The 18982-nt window shown below is 40.0% G+C and overlaps 3 protein-coding genes across 7 annotated transcripts; all 3 read left to right on the top strand.

Moving 5' to 3' along the window:
- The first annotated feature begins 287 nt into the window (after positions 1-287).
- On the top strand, positions 288-7294 carry nfe2l3 (nuclear factor, erythroid 2-like 3). Its single transcript, XM_034241079.1, has 5 exons — positions 288-803; positions 2515-2595; positions 3095-3202; positions 4459-4921; positions 5022-7294. The coding sequence occupies exons 1-5, from the start codon at positions 288-290 to the stop codon at positions 5795-5797; spliced, it is 1944 nt and encodes a 647-aa protein (XP_034096970.1). The 3' UTR covers positions 5798-7294.
- A 319-nt stretch (positions 7295-7613) lies between these two features.
- On the top strand, positions 7614-10700 carry LOC117563063 (chromobox protein homolog 3-like). 3 transcript variants are annotated; one of them, XM_034241229.1, is made up of 6 exons: positions 7614-7814; positions 7934-7970; positions 8582-8735; positions 8934-9090; positions 9347-9441; positions 10087-10700. In XM_034241229.1, coding segments are annotated over exons 2-6 (534 nt in total). In that variant the 5' UTR covers positions 7614-7814; positions 7934-7969; the 3' UTR covers positions 10214-10700. The 3 variants fall into 3 exon arrangements, with proteins under 3 accessions (XP_034097120.1, XP_034097119.1, XP_034097121.1); XM_034241228.1 differs by having other exon boundaries at positions 7677-7970; XM_034241230.1 differs by lacking the exon at positions 7934-7970 and having other exon boundaries at positions 7724-7814.
- Positions 10701-13045: 2345 nt separating this feature from the next.
- Positions 13046-17421, top strand: snx10a (sorting nexin 10a). 3 transcript variants are annotated; one of them, XM_034240780.1, is made up of 8 exons: positions 13046-13178; positions 14500-14669; positions 15509-15558; positions 15714-15800; positions 15881-15981; positions 16082-16180; positions 16627-16824; positions 16920-17421. In XM_034240780.1, exons 3-8 carry the CDS (start codon positions 15526-15528, stop codon positions 16993-16995), a joined length of 594 nt encoding a protein of 197 aa, XP_034096671.1. In that variant the 5' UTR covers positions 13046-13178; positions 14500-14669; positions 15509-15525; the 3' UTR covers positions 16996-17421. The 3 variants fall into 3 exon arrangements, with proteins under 3 accessions (XP_034096671.1, XP_034096674.1, XP_034096673.1); XM_034240783.1 differs by lacking the exon at positions 15714-15800; XM_034240782.1 differs by lacking the exon at positions 14500-14669 and having other exon boundaries at positions 13074-13178.
- The last annotated feature ends 1561 nt before the right edge of the window (positions 17422-18982 follow it).

Here is an 18982-nt window from a genome sequence, read left to right as displayed (position 1 = left end):
AGAAACTCCAGGGAGCTATTGAAAGCTAGTTGTCGCGGTTGAATAACAGAAAAGCAACGTTTTTGCTATGTCTGTGCCACGAGGATCCCAATAACCGGATATTAAAGCTGATAGCTAACTGCTAACAGCTAGCAAAGCTATCTAACGATTTCGCCGGTACAGGCGGACCTCTTTGTCTGACAGGGAAGGCGTGCTCTTTTGTTACATTTCTCCCTTTGTCCATTCGGGAAAGAGGAACTGTTGGGTCAGTATTTCGCTATTATCTGCAGATCTAAAGTGTTTAGAAAATGCAAATCGCGAAAAAATACTTATCAGAAGGCCTGATTCAGTTAACGATCTTACTCAGTTTGATTGGAGTTCGTGTGGATATCGACAGCTACTTAGGCGGCTATTATACGCCTCTGATAGAGATTAATTTGGGTCCTAGCTCAGCCTACACTCAAACACCCTTTCATAATTTGAGAGACAATCTTGACGGATACAGTGTGCACCCAAAATGTCCTGAGTTGGACTATTTCTTTGCAAGTCGCCGGCTGCTAGACGAGGTGAGGACCCTTGGCTCACCACGGTTCCCCACACAGTTGAACGCATGGCTGGTGCACCAAGTGTCTGCCACTGACAAGGCTGACTGCGGGCCTTCAACCAGCAACAACACTGACACCAGCTCAGGGGTACACAACCCCGGGGATGAGGCCCGGGATGAGAGTGAACACCTGCCTGAGAGAGGCCAAGAGGTGTGCCAAACATCCCCAGACCTCGGACCAAGGCCTTGTAGCCCTGGAGCCTGCGGGTTTCTAAAAAAGGCAAGTGTGTGTGTAACATAAAGGCAAACAGACTCTGCAATAAATACAAAGACGATAGGCTGCCCAGCTAAAGTACTGAAGTCGCCACAAGTGTTAAAACTTCCTCAATGGTTAACATAACAGCTAACTAGTAGCACTAACCCATGTTATTAAATGATGGGTGTCTCTTTCTAACAAGTAACATATTACTATGCAACAATTCCTGGTCCACAAGGAAACAAGAATAAAAACAATGTTATGGCCACACTTTGTTTGTGCATTCACTTTCTCTTTGTATGGCTCTACCAGTACTGGGTAACAGGTTGCAGATCAGTGATTAAGTTCTTTCCTAGTTAGATAAGGGGACATTTATCATGGTAATTTAGTATCTCAGTTAAAACAATACCTAACTGGTGTTGTTAAAAACGTAACTCATCATTATTACCAGTTAATAAGACAGCCATACAGTTGACCAGCATAACAAGTATTCAGCTTACTGACTGCCCTACCCTTCACTCAGGAAATCAAGCATGTCAGATAACATTAGCCTTACCTCCACAAGACCCTTTTAAGTGTATTATAGTATTGGTGGACCACACAGCTTTAAAACGGTTTGTTTAGAGGTACACTCACTTGTTGTTATTTACAACTTTTGATAATGATTGCCAGTGATAACCAATTTAAAACATGTGTTGATTTGTATTCTGTAATCAGTGACTGCCATTATATATCTAAGACTACTCAAACACAGACCTTTTATATTGGGCTGAGCCAGTAATCCATTGAAACAGCTGCCTGGTGAATGTTATGTCCTTGGGGTAGTTGATGTCGCCAATTGTGTAACTGTATCCCCTTTCTTCAGTCTCAACTGCCAGCTGTGGGCCTTGAGAGGTGGAGAAGTGAGGCTTAGACCCACACCCTGTTTGCTTACACAAAAGCGGTGGTCCATACTTTAGCACTGCCCCCTCTCCAGGGATTGTTGTTCACATGGATAATGTAATGTTGACATACCTTTTTAATAACTTAACTGCTAAGCTAACATTTTGTGGTTTTTAGAAACACATAGCCTCAAAAAAGAAGACTATACCTATCTACATTCACTCGGCTATTTGAAGCTGGAAACAACTCCAGTTGACAAGCTCAGACAAAGCTCAGGCAAATCTGGGATGGTTTAAAATACAGTCTTATATAATTGTGCCTCAAGCATTAACGTCAAAAACAACAATCAGTCTTTCACTTTTTGGAATTGTGGAGAAGTCACCCCCTGTTATCACTTGGGCATTACACATATTGTGTCTGTCAGCTGATGGCATGCATTAAATACTGTACATTGTGTACCAGGCTTTTCTTACAACATCTAAAAGGGTTGGGTTATTTCTGAGAGTAATTACCCTGTATGTTCAAACATTATAAGCCCCTCTTTATTACACAAATACAGCTAACACATTTGACCTTAGGCACAAAAGGTCCTTCCCAGGGTTAACAGGAAGCTGAGTTAGGTTAGGGTTACATGTCATCTGTTGAGCTGGTCCCTCCAGCATAACAGCTGCTTATTAGAACAATTGTCTACCCTGTCGAACCAGATCTGTAAAATATTGGCTAATAATCTGCAATTTCTGGATTGGGGTTACCAAACCAGAAATGTAGCTCGCTCGTCTTCAAGACCTTTGGATATCAGCTGTCTTAATCCCTAATTTATTTTTCTTTGTTTACACCTGCCTTTCCTTACCAGGAGGAGGATGTTAAAGTTAAAGAGGAGGAAGACCCCACCCCTCTCACTCAGCTGGCTCACAGTTCCACACTGGAGCAAGAGGTATGACTTGTCACACATGCCTTCATTCGTCTCTGAAAACTGTTGAAAATGTTGCAATGTTTTAAAAATGTTTGAGTTAACTGAAATGTAGCTATACTGGTTTTCCTTTTAAAATTACACACTACAGGATTTGTTAGTCTGATTCAAACTCTATGTCACGCTTGCATAAGATCTAGAGTCGTGTGCGAGTGTTGAAAATTACATTGTACCTATTTTTAACCGGACAATTCTTGCTCTCACACGACTTCATCTCTCAAATTGCGCAGTTCTGATGACGGCACAATCCTTACTGTCTGTCTCACAGGGCAGTAATCTAGCTAGCTTTGCCAACATATTTAAGAGTATAATTGTACATTTGCAACGGTTTTTTTCACTTTTATTTTATGTTTTAGTCAAGCAGATACTGTGGTATGATTTTTAAGCACAAGTGCTATAATTCCCATTTGAGACTAATGCTGTCATTGTTGTGTTCCATGTTTTTTATTTGTTCCTATTTCAGAGTCTGCTTGAAGGCATCACTGCTCTGTCTGATCCAGCACGCCAGCATCCTCCTACCATTGATATAGAACAGCACTGGAGCAATTTACTCTCTCTTACCGACCTTGATGTAAGTTCGTTTTCTTATGTTTATTAGTCACCAAGAAATGTATTTTATAGGGAATTGACCATGATACATAGCATTTATTTTATGATGATCAGAATCCATAAAACATTTTTGCCAATAAACGTACTGAGAAGTGTGTTACCGGCACCGGCCAGTGTCTCTGTAGTCATCACTCTTTAGCCCTACTCAATGTCCTGTCCTCACCGCTATCGGATTGATTAGACGAGTAATACTCAATAACACTGAACACCACTGTGCCACAGCATGCTAAGACGGAAGGGATCTTCTCTGGTGAGCGAGTGGAGCTCTGTGTCTAGCGTAAGGCAGCATCTTGAGCTAAAGCTATGTAATAAATACAACAATCCGCTCCATGATGAAGTTACAAAATCACAGGGTTTGTAACTTGTTGCCATTAGCATTGATAGTTACTGATGTAACCACTATTAGCAAATAGCTTTTGGCATTTTGGAATACATAAACTAGCCAAGTGGCTAGCTGACCTTTTCGTACTTATAACTCCTCTACTCCTACTCGGTTCAAGTTACTCCAAATATTGGTTTACAGCAGGGGTGTCCAAACTACGGCCCGGGTGCCTAATGCGGCCCACAAATGAAACTTGTGCTTGTCTTGTACTTCTTAAATATAGATGAAAACAGATATTACACATGTGTTAAGAAGCCCACTTTTCAAACATTCAGTCAATTCAAGTTGAACATTTTTTCTATCAAATCTAAGTTGATAAGAAAACATCCCGCTTATCTTCACAACACGCTTGAAATAAACCCTTTCTATTTCCTCTTCTGATAAGCAATCTGAGGCTCCTGTTTTAAGGAATGAACTGCTAACAAAATAAATAAAACTCTGGAGAGCTGTGATGTAGGCGGTTGTTTTTCTTAAAGCATATTCAAGTATTAAGCATAATGTACCTACATTTGATTCATTTTGCTAACTTATGAGGCAATATACCTCACCTCTAGTGAGTGGCCCAGCCCTTTGTATATTTGTCTGTATGTGGCCCTCGGTGGACAGTGACACCCCCTGGTTTACAGTCTCCTTGAATACTAATAATTTGCATTATATTTGGCCCTAAAACATAATGATTGATCCCTAGTTTTTGACAATAATATTGGTTTTCGAACACTGACTCAGTTGCATAATTTACAATATGACCCATCAGTATGTTGCAATGGAGAATCTTAGCGTCCTGTGATCTACTAGTTCTTTGAATATTTCAGCTAAATGATATGCCCCATGTGTAGGACTTGGACTCGCTTGTCACGGAGCGTCTGTCAGACCTCGACTCAGACATCTCCAGTGCCATCAGCCAAGATGTCAGCTTGCATGACGCTATGGTCACCAGTGCTGGAGTGTTTGGCGTGGCATCTGAAAGAGCTGAGTCCAGGCCAGTCACCCAGCAACAGAGAACCCTCTTCCGACTGGAATCCACGGGCTCCACACAAACAGACGCATCACCAGGGATGGCAATGGGCCTGGCTGCGCTCCCCTTTGCTTCAGTATGTAATTTAACTGGCAATGGGAATAGTGCACTGAGTGGCTGTCTGGACGAGGCCGTGTTTGACCAGATCAATCAGCTAGGGCTGGAAGGCCTGGACACCCAGCTGATGGGCTCTCTGGAGGGCATAGACCCTCAGGTCCTCGAGGACTTGGACTCCGACTCAGGTCTCTCTTTGGAGAGCAGCTCTGGAGGCCCTGTCTCCCCAGGTTTGTTTATATTTCTACAAATACTTAGTAGATGAAATGCTTTTTTTGCCTACACATAAGAAATTGTTACTAACCCGGATTTACCTCCTCACTCGTCCAGGCTCCTCCGAGATGTCATCGTCTTCCAGTTCATACTGTGAGGATGAGTGTGGAGCCACAGGCTACAGCAGTGAGGTGGATTCAGTCGCTTCAAAAGGCATCATCGACTACGACACAACATGGTCACCTGTAGATCTGAGTGAGAGTGTTTGGCATGACCACAGCTACTCATCCCCAGCTTTCTTCAACCAGCCACCAGTACCATTTCCTCACAAAGGGATCAAAGAGGAGCCCTTCAGCGATGTTGAGGATGACGAGCCACGGTTCCACGACAGAGAGATGAGTCGCGATGAGATGCGCGCCCGTTCTATGTGCATCCCGTTCTCCGTCCTGCAGATTGTTAACATGCCAGTGGAGGAGTTCCTGGAGGTCCTCGACAGTCACGGCTTCACCACTGATCAGGTGACCCTACTGAGGGATATCCGCAGACGAGGAAAAAACAAGTTGGCAGCGCAAAACTGCAGGAAGCGCAAACTAGATGCCATCACAGGGCTACAGGAGGAGGTGGAGATGTTGCATGCTCAGAGAAACAAGCTACTGAGGGAGAAACAGCTCACAGCCAAGACAATGGGTGCTGTGGGCCAGCAGATAAAGCAGCTGACCAGGGACCTCGTGGCCCGGCTGAGGGACGACTCAGGGCGGCCCCTGAACCCAGAAAGATTCACCCTGCAGTGCGGGGCTAATGGGAGGGTTGTAGTTCAGCCTGTAAGACGGCCGGCTGTCTCCACAACAACAGGCAACAAAACAGACAAGAGGAAGAAGGAGAAAAAGCAATGATGCAATATTGCCACTGAAACTTGAACTTTTAGGTTTTTGGATATTTCTGAACTTACTTTGCCTGACTATGGTTTTGGGATCTCCTCTTTTCAAAAAGTGTGTGTGGATTCACCGCTGTTGGGAGCCTAAATTGGCAAAAGCTGCGAACAGGAAAGAATACTCAGAACATCAATAAATAAAAAAATCTCTGTAAATAAAATTTCTCTTGGGGAAAAATGTAGCTTACACACTGGACATTTTTGCTTATTCAACATGGACACGGCACACGGGGCAGTTTAAGGGATAAGCTGAACTGCTGCCAGTGCCACCAGTCTCTTTGTGCCTGTTAACATTAAAGTCACTGAGTCCTAGCGTTTTTACAAACAGACGTAGACAAGCAGACATCTGAAGTCAACATGGCCAGCAGTGTGTGACACTTACTGGATAGAGATCTCGGAGGAGGATTTGTTTGTTTCCATGTAATCTTGCCTCTCAATGTATTGTTCAGTATAAAAAAAGAGGTTGAAGATTGTATTTATTAAAGTTTCTGAAATGCTTATATGCATCATGAGACTGTCGATGGCAGTATCTTTTTTTTCTTAACGGTAAGGTTATCTCAAAGTGGTAAAATATTGGGACATTGCCTATCTAAAGTTTACAGATTTGTTTCAGATATTTGAGGGCATGTTATGTTCAGTATAAATGTATACTGAAATGTTGTTTTCCTTATGTCTTGATGACATACAATATACCAATGATTAAACTAACATGGCCTTAATTTGCATTGGATAAGTGTTTTGGTTATTGTGTGTGCACACAATCCACAAATGCACATAATCATAACAAAAATGTTTTTAAGTGGCTACCATCCTATTTTTTTTATATTAATGTTGAATAATTTGTTTCAAGCACATATTTTGCATAACAATTTCATTTAAATTACTTAAGCGTTTTGGAAAGATTATATTCTACCTCACGCCTTAGTTGGTTTTAGATTTTGGATTTAAAAAGATATCCCTTTTTTAAGGGAGCCTAAATGAACTCATTACACCTTTTTTATTTGAGTGGGCCTAATAAATGGACCCTAACCATCCCATATCTGGAAAAAAGAAAATTACAATCACCAACTATTTAATGACTGAATGTTGTTTGGATGTTGCTTTTTTATTTGAGATTATCTGAGAGTTGAAGAAAGTATTTAGTGAAGTTGCCATCTTATTCATGGAAAACATCTTTATACAGTCAGCTGAGTGAGTGAGCGTTGACCAGAGAAAAAAAAGTGATAGTGCAACTCATGAAGAATTTTGTTTCTGGTCCCTCACAAATGTGTATTTAATTTTCTGGTTTGACCAAGAGTTTACTTTTGTTTGTATACATTTTAAACTGTTTTTCTTTGTTGATGAGGGCAAATGTGTTTGATTGCATGGTGATTGTTGACTGTTTATAGTATGATTTTGCTTAGGGAATTTGAAATGCTCTTGCTGACCTTGTTTTTTCTGATTAAAAAGAAAAAAAACAGCTTGTCTCATTCTTGTGTCACTGTTTTAGTAGCATAATGCCCTCTAATACACAGCACTGATGAGCTCATTATGCTTTTTGATTATTATGCAGCTTTATGACATTTTTTTAATGGATTTTTTTTTTAAAGATATTCATTGCTATGTGGATGTTAAGAGCATTCCATGGAATATAACAAAAAGTGTATCTCGAGCCGGTTTCTCAAACGTACCTACCCCTAGCCTAGTTATACACAAGGTAGTTAGTTATACACCGACCCAGCGCTATGGCTCTGCACCGACCTTGCCTTTTAAACACGTCCTTGTTTTTGCCATAACCTGCGAAGGGCTAATGGCACCCACCCACCCACGAGGAGCAGACAAAGGTATGTGAATAACGAACCGCGTTTTCCTTATAGGCTCCCGTAGAAAACCTACGATTAGCTTTTGGCGCCTGCTGCTGCTGCACACAATACATAAAGCGAAGGTTGTGACCGCGTGGTACGGAGGCATCATTCAAGCAGTTCTTCTTTGTTTTAAGGGTGCGTATGCAGAAGTATTTCATTTTTCATACACTGCATCACTCCATCATGCAACACGTGGCGTGATTTTTTTTAAACGATTGACACAGGCAAGCTAACGATAGCTTTTCTTTTGCAAGTCGGACGGTGAAGCAGGCAACGCAGCTTGCACAGAAAGTGAGATATAACGTTACTTTACCCCAACATTATTAGCTAGCTTTGCTGTACTGTGTAAACGTGATTACGTTGTTACTTTATGCCAATGTATATCACAGTACTTTGCAATGTTTTGACTTGTTTAGCTAAAAGTACAAGTGTCTATTTCTGGATTTTGTATTTTTCTCGGGCCTTGAGCATTTGTATCTTAGCGTAACCGCAACTTTAATTTACCAATGAAAATGCTGATATAACATCACTCTTTAAGGTTATTTCTTTATACCATGCATCGTTATAAGCATTGCATTGCAGATGCCACATTAAAGCCAATTACATATTCTCCACGACCAAGGCCTGCAATATTATTAGCTACTATTAGCAAGTATGCTAACCTACATAGTGCTATGTTGTGATTGTGCTAGATTTGAATTGTGGTTGAAGTGTTGTTGCAACGGTAACCTGGATTTGCAGACATTTTACTTAATAGTAACACTGGCATCAGTAATTACAAAGAGCTAGTTTATGGCCTTTTCATCTTATTTGGAGAATGTTGGTTCATCTCATGTGAATCATAGCAGTAGCTTGTGAATTGAAACAATCTTAGCAGTTATTACACGCATTCTTTTTTATAGTGAACAACATGGCGAAGAAGCAGAATACCAAGGGTAAGAAGGATGCTCAGGACCCGCAGGAAGAGCCTGAGGAATTCGTGGTGGAGAAAGTACTCGACCAACGCCTTGTAAACGGGAAAGTTGAGTTCTTTCTGAAGTGGAAAGGATTTACAGAGTGAGTTGCCTGGTACCCTCCCCCAGCTGAGCTGGGAGTACTTCCCTAGTATGGGGTCGTGCTATGCTTTTGTCTTTAGTCATCTTGGTGCATGAATAATCTGTTGTTCTGTATTGAAAGTTAGTTAACTATGTTAGCATCTGTGCATAAATCCCTGGAGGTGGAGAGCAAAAGGTGACCCTCTCCCCGCTTATTCAGGGCCGACAATACCTGGGAGCCAGAGGAGAACCTCGATTGTCCAGAGCTGATTTCAGCATTCCTGGAAGCACAGAAGAATGTCAAAGAGAAGCCTGCTCCCGTCAAGCGGAAGTTGTCAACAGAAGAGCCAGAGTCAGAAGCCAAAAAGAAAGATATGGTGAGTTCACTGACAGTTTCATGTGCCTAAAAAAAATAAATAATAATAATGCATTTTATTTATATAGCGCATTTCCTGTTGCTCAAACCGCTTATCTACCTACATATCAAACCAACATGACACCAACATGACACCAATTGTTTTTAAGATTCTTTTTCAGAATCTGATAAATCTTATAAAGATATGACATGTAAACATTATCTTGGTGTTTAGAGCAATCCAAAATTAATAATGCAATTGTTATCAATGCTTATAGCCTGAGAAACCACGTGGATTTGCCAGAAACCTCGACCCAGAACGGATCATTGGCGCAACAGACAGTAGCGGGGAGTTGATGTTCTTGATGAAATGGTGAGTATTGAGGGAGAAGTCCTATTTATCTTTATCCTCAGGGCGGAGTGAGCTTATTCAGTAGGGACTCACTCTTCTTGGGAACCGGGGGGGTTCACTTTGAGTTGCCAGTTGTAATATATATATATATATATATATATATATATATATATATATATATATATATATTATATCACCCAGGAAACAGTGCTGGCATATTGTGATTTATTCAAGTGAACCTTGGAAATGCCAATTTTCTGAATGTCGAACATTATCCATGATCTGATTTGGCAATTTATACTTTAAGACCTCAAAGTGCAAACATTTGGAGCAGATTTAGATTACAAGGAGAACAAAGGGCAAGGGGGGGCCCCCAAACACCTTAACACACGCACACCAAAACATTCATTCAGATACATTTCAACCCTACGTTTCCATGATGTGCACACTGTAATCCTTTTATGCACATTATACAATTATTACAACCATCAATAAACCCATTATTTTGTGTGATAATACTACTGATTACAAAAATACATTCAGCCCAGTAGTGCTGCTGTAGCAGAAGAAGGCTCCAGGTAGATAACAATGAGCTTAAGGGTAAAATGTTTTGTTGTAAACAAGAAACAGCATTTACTGTAATATTTTTCTTTCCTTTCTCCTTAGGAAAGACTCAGATGAAGCCGATCTGGTCCCGGCCCGTGAGGCCAACACTCGCTGCCCTCAGGTGGTCATTTCCTTTTACGAGGAGAGGCTGACATGGCACTCCTGTCCAGAGGATGAGGCTCAGTAGTGCTGTCGTCTAGTCCCTTTGCACCACTCGCACCCTTTTCCTCAGGACTGAATGTTCTCCTCTGGCTTGCCTTTTAGTTTTAGCTATGTTAGTTTTTTTTCGAAGATATTTCAGCCCTCGCATTGTATGGCTGTTGAGGAGAAATATGTTGTTGTAAATAATAGCTGAACTGTTTGAAAGAGCTCAGGGTTTGGTGGCATAAGGACAAAAGTCTTCCGGTATATCATATGATAAATTAATGCGATGGCCGTTTGGAAACTATATTCTTTGATTGAACCCACCACTGCCCATATTCATACCTGATGACAGTTTGTAAATTCTAAATTGTTACTTTGGTCTGTTAAGGTTTCAACCACCTGCTCTATAACATCACAAAATATCGTAGAATCTGGTCTTTCTTGGTCTTAATGTTTTGTTCTACAGTGCATTTTGTATACTGTCTCTAAATATTATTTTGAAGTTCAAATAAAGTTGGATGTGAACAAAATGTCACCGCTTATTTTTTCATGGTTTCAAAAATAAATATGTTGCCATGAGTTGGCCAAATACAATACATAAGTTTACCTATAAATGTTCATTTAACTTCTGCAACTTTTTTCCAAATGCTTTGATCAAGTAGATTTTTTGGAAACCTGCAAATGTAGAGAAATAATAACATTTACTTGTATCGTTTGAAACCGTAAGATTTGATTTGTTTTCATTGTGTATCCACATTTAAATCCTTGCCTTGATGCCACTTAATGCAATGAAACTACAGCAATGAGAAAATGTTTACACAGTTATAACTTATTCAGCTGACCACAAAGAATGTATGACCCCGTGTGTGATTTACAGGTCACATGTTTATCACTGTGGAGACAACTCAAGGGTCCAAGACAAAGTATGCAACATTACATGTTACTTGTTAGATGCTTTTATCCAAAGCGACTTACATACTCAATACTGTGGACAGTCCTCACAGGAGCAATTTGGAGTGAAGTGTCTTGCCCAGGGACACAACGACATGGGGTTTGGACCTGTGCTCCACTGATCCGAACACCAACGCTCTATCCACTTCGGCACATGCCTCCTGTATGTACTGTACAAGTAGTCAGTTGTCAATGGACATGTCCTCATGTAACCCCTTCACTGAGTCTGCATCTGCATACGTATGCTCCTACAGTATTCAGCACAGGTTTGAGGCCACAGCACTTAAGCATTTTGATTTGAGAGGTTGCATACTCAATAACCAGTTCACTCTTTTCTTTTCACTTGTAAGATTTTAAAAGCATATTTTGTGGCATATCTTTCCATTGCGGCATTGCTACTTTAACCTGAGGAAATCTTTTCACCAGAGGTGGGAACTCTGGTACTTAAGTAGATTTTTCTGGTATCAGTACTTTACTCCACTACTTGTTTTTCTGACTACTTTTTACTTTTACTTCTTACATTTTTAAAACAAATACCTGTACTTTCTACTTCTTACATTTTCAAAACAGGTTGCGACCGGGGAGCAATGGGAGTTAGGGGGGAAGGGAGTTGTCCGGTGCCTTGCTCAAGGGTACCACGGCAGGGCAGGAGGTGAACTGGGACCTCTCCAAGTAGCAGTCCACACTCCATTTTTAGGTCTGGTCGGGGACTTGAACCGGCGACCCTACGGCTTATAGTCCAATCCCCTACTGACTGAGCCACTGCCGGACATCATTTCCTGGTCTTCTCTAAACAAGAGGGACCAATGAAAACTTTGTCATTTTGCCGTTGTTCAGCATCGAAACATTCATTAACTAACAATGACATTATTGTTCTATTAATATAAAGTGAGGTCAGTAAATTACTCTTTAAAACAGATGATGGGTACTTTTTACTTAAGTACATTGCTAAACCCATACTTCTTTACTTTTACTTGAATAAAGAAGTGTAGTCAGTACTTCTACTTTTACCAGAGTATTTTCAAACACGAGTATCTGTACTTCTACTTGAGTAAAGGATGTGTGTACTTTAGCCATATCTGCATTTCATATGCACACTTTTCAGCTCTAACATTTAAGAAACATCTGACTTCAGCTATGATTGGTATCTCTCGGTCCAGACGGCATGTCTGCGGCAGTGTGGAGAACAGTCTCATGACTGGCATTATGGCATAAGAGTTGGACTTTGGGCACAAGTGTAAACATATTTTCTTAAAAAACCCACTCATTTTTGGGTTTTCTGTGGAAAAGTCACTATTTAGAGACGCCTTTCAAATCACCCATGGGCACCTTACAATTCATAAAATATTCGAAGGAAAGGTTTAAGACAGTACAGAAAGTGACGTGCATCCTTCAAACATTTCGTCTGAAAGCTTTTCTTCCTGCCACTATGAACCCCCACATGAAGGTGGACGGAGAAATGATGGCAGGTTTGTGCAAACACGTTATATATTAAACAAATGGGACATCTTTTACTGGAATATTTTTGATTAAATCACATCTCCAATCAGTGAAGCACATACATCACTTGTGCTAATGTGAAATCATCAGATACTAATTTGAAAGATACACCTATGTATGATAGCTCAACAATAAAACCCATGATCAAGCACTTGTAATGGAACATTTTCTGAAAATATTGCTAGGATTTGTTCACGTCGCTGTATAAATATCAGGTTAAAGCTGAAGAGTTAAGGTATACATGTATTAAGATCTCATGATGAGTGAATGGAAGGACTTTGTGTTCCCCACAATGCTATCTATGGCTTTTTGTGTAGCACATGTTGTCCATAGTCCAGTTTCTGAAATGCATCTGATTATCTCTAAGAATAAAAAAAAAAGAACTTTCAGTGAGAGAGACCTTTTATTCTGCTGACCTGACCAAAGATAAAGGGCCCTTTATATGCAAATCAGCTGACCATAATGAGGTGAAGGGTATTTATATGAGTCCTGGCACACTAGTGTTTGCCTGCACTCCAGGTTGGATAGGATTTTAGAATTTACTCCTGAGGACTTTGGTAAGACATTTTGATGTATTCCTTAAATCGTCATTTTAGGTCATTTTAGTGCACAAATGTTAACAGTATTATTTCAATTGTGATAGCAATGCAGGACATGACCTATAATAAGAGTAGGGAGCAGAGTAACTTTGCCAATATCTGACTCAGTAAAGGAGTAACAGTGACTGGTAGAAAAACAATTGACCAATGTTACATTTTAAATCCCGGGTAAATTAACCCCTTCATGTCTTGGTGTTAAATAAGCTAAAGGTCTCTTTATTTCAGTTATCTCTTTTTCTCTATGGGGAGTGTTTACTTTGCCTGCCTTTTGTCAAAAATACATTACCTCCTCAGCCACAGTTTACACCCTGCTGAATGGAAACTTTGTTTCTTACTGTTGTGGATGACCTGAACTACACTTTCTTGTCTTGAATATAATTATTGTGGGTGTCACTCAATGGAGAGTTGGACAGCGAAATGGGTTAAAGGGAACCAGGTATTGTGTCTGTAAGGAAAATGTATTTTTGGGATTCAACAAAAAATGAGGGCAATAGCCAGAATTCATAAAGTTTGCAAATAGCTACTTGATTCTTCACATGTTTCTATTCAGTGAACATTTACGTTAGTCTGTAAATGTTACCTATGCTAAAATACTTCTGTACTTCTGTAGTCCAGGCTGCAACTGAATGCTTTGACTCATTGATAAAAAGCACATATTAAAACAGAAACAGAAAACAATTATATTAGGTCATTAGGAACACATTGATTTACAGTAAGTCATGAAGAATGTGAATATTAAATACAAAATAAAGCACCTGTGATTTTTTTTAAAGTATGCATTTGGTGTCTACAGTTGGTGGGATGTAAACATACATAAATATTATAATTTTATAATGAGAGAGACTGAGTGACATTTTCCTTTGTTTTAGTTGTCTCTGCACTCATTAAAACTTGATTTAAATAAGGAATTCACTGATGTCAAATCTTATTTCAGATATTATTATGTTTTATTAGGTCTGGTAATGGCACCTGAATCGTAATTTGAAAAAAAGAAAGATACTGTAGATTGTCTACAGTATTGATGGTGTATGTAATCAATACATCCCATATTTGATTGCTTTTAAATGTGATCATTAGTTTTCACTACGTGCCATAGGCTCCTCCGACCAGGTGAAACCATTTAAACTGATTTCTCCACGTCATTAGAGACAGGTGCGGAGTGAGCACGTAGCCAGCACATTTTACTCAAGAGGGGTATCATTCTCCCTGTGTGGCTTGGTAACCTTATCGCAATTCATTTTTTATCGCATTTTATTTATTGTATATTTTATAACAATAGAGCGAAGAAGACAAGAAGTGAACAACAAGGAGGAAAAGGTCGCACTGAGTAGTTACGTTTGTGTGAGCAGAAGTTCAGTCCAGGCAGTGCTAAACCTCAAGCTAGCCTACTGAGCTGCTCCTTTTGGTACATAAACACCGGATTACTGCTCGGGAAGTGAAGAGGGAAAGGTAGTATATATAACATATTGGAATTAAAGTTACATAAAAGTGTTGCGTTGTTGTACGCGTTTATTTGTTCATAACGGTTTTTATCACAAACTGTAGTAGAAATGTAATTGACTTAAAATAATGTCAGTGCCTCCTAAACTCTATTGGGTAATTATATTCTTCCCTTTTTCTTGAAATAATGTACTTTAAACAAATGTTTGTTTAAATGCCTTGGGGATTGCTCGTTGGCGTTTTAGGTTATACCTTTATTGTTAAAAAGTAGGCCTAATTTAAAATAACTCCAATTTGTATTAAAGATGTAAGACTATGGGACTAGAGCATTTTTTCAGTCCTGCTATTTCTGGATCAGAGTTGGGTTGAATTGAGATGCCTATTTATCTATTTTGATCATAATTCAGTGCTTTAGTTTAGTGCACTGTAGCAAAGTAATCTGTTATTATATAAGCATAGTGGCTGAGGAAAATAAGTGGCTCCTTTAAGATTTTACTTGGAGCGAGCACCCTTTTGTCCCTGTGTTTTTTCCTGAGGCTATTGTGTGGCCTTCATTGATTTTCTTAAGCAGAACTGAATGTTTGTGTTTGTGTGTTAAGGTGTTTGGGCCCCCCTTGCTCTTTGTTCTCCTCGTAATCTAAATCTCCAAATGTTTGCACTTTGAGGCCTTAAAGTATAAATTGCCAAATCAGATCATTGATAACAAAAGGCTTTGGTTGAAGATCCTATTATTCAATTATTATAAACTTTAAACTCTTGTGAAAATGTTCAAACTCATGGCTCAACACAGGAAATCATGAAACATTCTTTCATTGAAACCAACTTTTTCTCTATCTTTTTTTTTCAAGGTTTTTCTGTACCTGCCATGGAAAGTATGCTGGAAAATCTGTCAAACTCTGTAAGTGCTTTAGCATACTCCTTCACACTTTCCCTTGCTCAATCTGTGCAGTCACCACTTTTTTTACATTTTGATAACTTTGCTGAAGCACATTGTGTGTTTTATTTTAAATGCATCTTTACAATGTGTAACTGAACCCTTTTTGAATTGTGTAGGACATAATCAGCATTTGTGTTCAAGATCCAAGGCTCTTAAAAGATTACCTCTGGCACACACATGTCGACTATGAGATCTGTTTACATGTAAGTGAATTTTAGAGAATTTCTTATTGGTGAATTCGACTGTGATGAAAGTATTGATTTGCTTTTCTGTTATTTTGCAGACCAATAGCATGTGCTTTCGAAAAAAGTCTTCATGTGTAAGACGGCGTTACAGTGAGTTTGTTTGGCTGCGACATTGTCTGGAACAGAATGCTCTGATCATGTATGTTCAAACCTCAGCTTCAAACCAATTATTGACTTTAATTTGGCATGCAATAGGTTTCTCTAAGCAATTTCTTTTTTTGGTCGGTTATTCTGTTCAGCGAGTTGCCCAAATTGCCGTCATGGAACCCCTTCTTCAGTTCGAAGAACCCGGAACAGGTCGCACAGAGGATGAAGGGCTTCGAGGAGTTTTTAGAAAGGTGAGTTGCTGCTAAAATAATGGCAGCAATCAAATTATAAGACTGCCATATAGAGCTATGCTTTTATGCCCCCCCCTCTTTAAAAGACTGTTAAGAATTAATCTGCTGAAAGCAATAACCCTGTTGAAGGTGACCTTACCTCACTATATTTTAACTATTTAAAAAGAAAAAAAGTTGTTCCCTGGTTGACATTGTGGCATAATTATATATATATATATATATATATATATATATATATACACGATAACAAAGGGGTGGCGGAGTGGGTTGTTCGTTGTTCTGATCAGGGGGTCACAGGTTCAAACCCCACTGCAGTCAGCATGTCGTTGTGTCCCTGGGCAAGACACTTCACCCCAAATTGCTCCTGTGGGGATTGTCTACAGTATTGAGTATGTAAGTCGCTTTGGATAAAAGTGTCTAACATATAATAATTATCCTCCTTTTAGTATTTTTGAAAACCCTTTGTTGCTGTCGGACAGCAGGCTCCATCTGTTCCTCCAGTCAGACCTCAGCATCACGAGGATAGAGAAGTGTGCGAGCGGTAAGACAAGGTACACGGTGGCAGAAGCAATACAGCGATGCAACAGCAGCTTCATGAGGAGTTCGGAGGACAAGGCGGCCTCCTGTGACTCTGACTGTGAAAGGTAACGCTTGGACAGAAAAGTTTACATCTTTTTTTGAAGTATAGTTTTCAATGTCTGATGCCAAACTGACCCCTCCATCACTTTTCCTCCCACAGCAGCTCTTCTTCAACAGGTTGTCAGAGTGTGGGCACTCCAGAGCGAGGGACCCCCGTCCCCTTCTCAGAAACATAACAGACGCTCCCAGCTGTTCAGGTGTCTTTCAGTGTGTGTGTCCCACGCATCAACAGCAGCAGTGCTTGATCTGTTGGTGATCCTCCATGGAGCTCTCTTTTCTTAACCTTCAAACTACTTCACTATTGAACTTGGACATTTGTTGTTTTATTATTGTGCTTTATTTTTTCTCAAAGCATTGAGCATCAAAGTCATTTAATTGAGTGTGTATTTAAAAAAAGAAATCATGTTTTTGTATGGTAAACCTGCACACTATAATGGTGATTTCTTAAACATTTATATACATGTATATTTTTATCCACACTGAAGCTCTACCTATGTTGGCAAGGAATGAGCTTTGAATTGTAGACTAGAATTTTTAGAGAAATATTTGTATACTTTTATGATGTATTAATGGCTGAATAAATTGTCTTTTTGATGAAAAAAGGTCTTGCTTCTTGAATAGTAATTGAACATCTTATTGAATTTGTCCAATCACTTGTTTTCCTGAATACAGTGCTGTATTGTTAGAGCCCAGTAGAGGGAGTGTAGACATCATAGGACCTCAACGCGTCTGAGTTAATACAGCAGGGGGTTACAAGTCTGCAATGGTAACTTGATTTACACTGTAGTTTGTGCTGAACATTGGAGTAAGGTTATTTTTCTCTTTAAGGGATAGTTGATGCAATTGAGTCCATATTAATATTCAACATTAAGCTGCTAAGGGTTTAAAATGTCTGTTATACACCCTATATTGTCAGTGACAATTAATGCACACTTATGGTATGTTGCAAAACTGTCGATGTCCCTTTTGAGATGTTTCTTTTATATATATTTAAGTCTGAATTTAATGTAAATGCCTTGACCAGAACCTAAACTGAACATTGCAAACTTCATTAAGGCATGATTTTCTGCAACATTATTTTCTTTAGTAAATCATTACACTGAGAACTGCCTGTATAACAAACTTCTAATTTACAACCTGCAATCTTTATCTAAGGTCTATATCTACCAGTTGGATTTTAAATGTCTTCAGTGTTGTGATATTGGAAGAGGCTGAGTGCTGGTCACATTTCATCCCTGTGTCATTCCTGTCCCAGGTGAGGTGATCTAATTAAAGTAAGACAGCAAATTAATTCAACTATTACAGACTACTCTTGGGAATCACCTGCAAAAAACAAGACGGCTTCATACTGTGTGTGTGTTACAGGGTTGAGATGGGGGGGGGGGGGGGCAGTGCAAGAGTGCAGGACAGCCCTGTAAATTGAAAGCTGATGAAAGAAGCGAAGGCTCATTAAAGGAGACAGCAGCTGCCCCCCGCCCCCCCCCTCTACCAACTGCTGGACTGACACTGGCCGGTCCAACAGTAAACCTGGCCTGTCCCCTGTCTCTGTCCCCCTGTCTCTGTCCTCTTCTCTCCTTCCCCTGGATGGTGCTGTCTCCCTTTGCGCACTAGCCATAATGAAGCTGTCAGTGACTTCACACCGCAGCCACTGAGCTGTATTCATACGGCAAACACAGACCCAGACACATGAAAACACACTGACAGCTGTGAGCACAAACACGTATACACTGTTGGGAAAGCTGTGGATGAATGAACATTTTCTCTTTTCCTCATCCCCTGTCAGTTCCTCGGTCCCAGTGGTTTGTGGTTGGAGCTCTCCATCTCTGTTTGCTGTTAAGGTTGACCTTATCAACGTACCCCATGACAGCCATAGAGCACGACACACACAACCGCGTACACTGCTTGGTTCAGAGCCAGTCAATTTTCAGACAAAATTAAATGCAACCTCAAGTTGGTGGCATCTTGTGTTTTTGTGTATGTGTACATGCACCCATCTGCCTTTTTGTCGCGGATAACATCCAGCATTTGGATATTGATCTTCATCATTTTTGTAATTTATAACTCAATTTCCAATGTGCATTGATGCGCTTCATACCTCCAAAACATCAAACAAAGCCCAAACCCAATTGTGTTTCAAAGCAATTAGGGTGTCCACTGAGTTGT

This window comes from Gymnodraco acuticeps, unplaced genomic scaffold, assembly GCF_902827175.1.
Source record: "Gymnodraco acuticeps unplaced genomic scaffold, fGymAcu1.1, whole genome shotgun sequence".
Classification (NCBI taxonomy): Eukaryota; Metazoa; Chordata; class Actinopteri; order Perciformes; family Bathydraconidae; genus Gymnodraco; species Gymnodraco acuticeps.
Note: the sequence above shows the minus strand (reverse complement) of the source record. Positions and strands in the feature narration are given on the sequence as shown.

Excerpts from the sequence above, each read along its gene's own strand:
- nfe2l3 (XM_034241079.1), top strand. The coding sequence starts at position 288 with ATGCAAATCGCGAAAAAATACTTATCAGAAGGCCTGATTCAGTTAACG. Across the intron at positions 2,596-3,094 it reads GTTCCACACTGGAGCAAGAG|AGTCTGCTTGAAGGCATCAC; the intron begins GTATGACTTGTC and ends TTCCTATTTCAG. Across the intron at positions 3,203-4,458 it reads TCTCTCTTACCGACCTTGAT|GACTTGGACTCGCTTGTCAC; the intron begins GTAAGTTCGTTT and ends CCCCATGTGTAG.
- LOC117563063 (XM_034241229.1), top strand. Across the intron at positions 9,091-9,346 it reads AAGCCAAAAAGAAAGATATG|CCTGAGAAACCACGTGGATT; the intron begins GTGAGTTCACTG and ends CAATGCTTATAG. Across the intron at positions 9,442-10,086 it reads TTGATGTTCTTGATGAAATG|GAAAGACTCAGATGAAGCCG; the intron begins GTGAGTATTGAG and ends CTTTCTCCTTAG.
- snx10a (XM_034240780.1), top strand. The coding sequence starts at position 15,526 with ATGGAAAGTATGCTGGAAAATCTGTCAAACTCT. Across the intron at positions 15,559-15,713 it reads TGGAAAATCTGTCAAACTCT|GACATAATCAGCATTTGTGT; the intron begins GTAAGTGCTTTA and ends TGAATTGTGTAG. Across the intron at positions 15,982-16,081 it reads GAACAGAATGCTCTGATCAT|CGAGTTGCCCAAATTGCCGT; the intron begins GTATGTTCAAAC and ends TATTCTGTTCAG.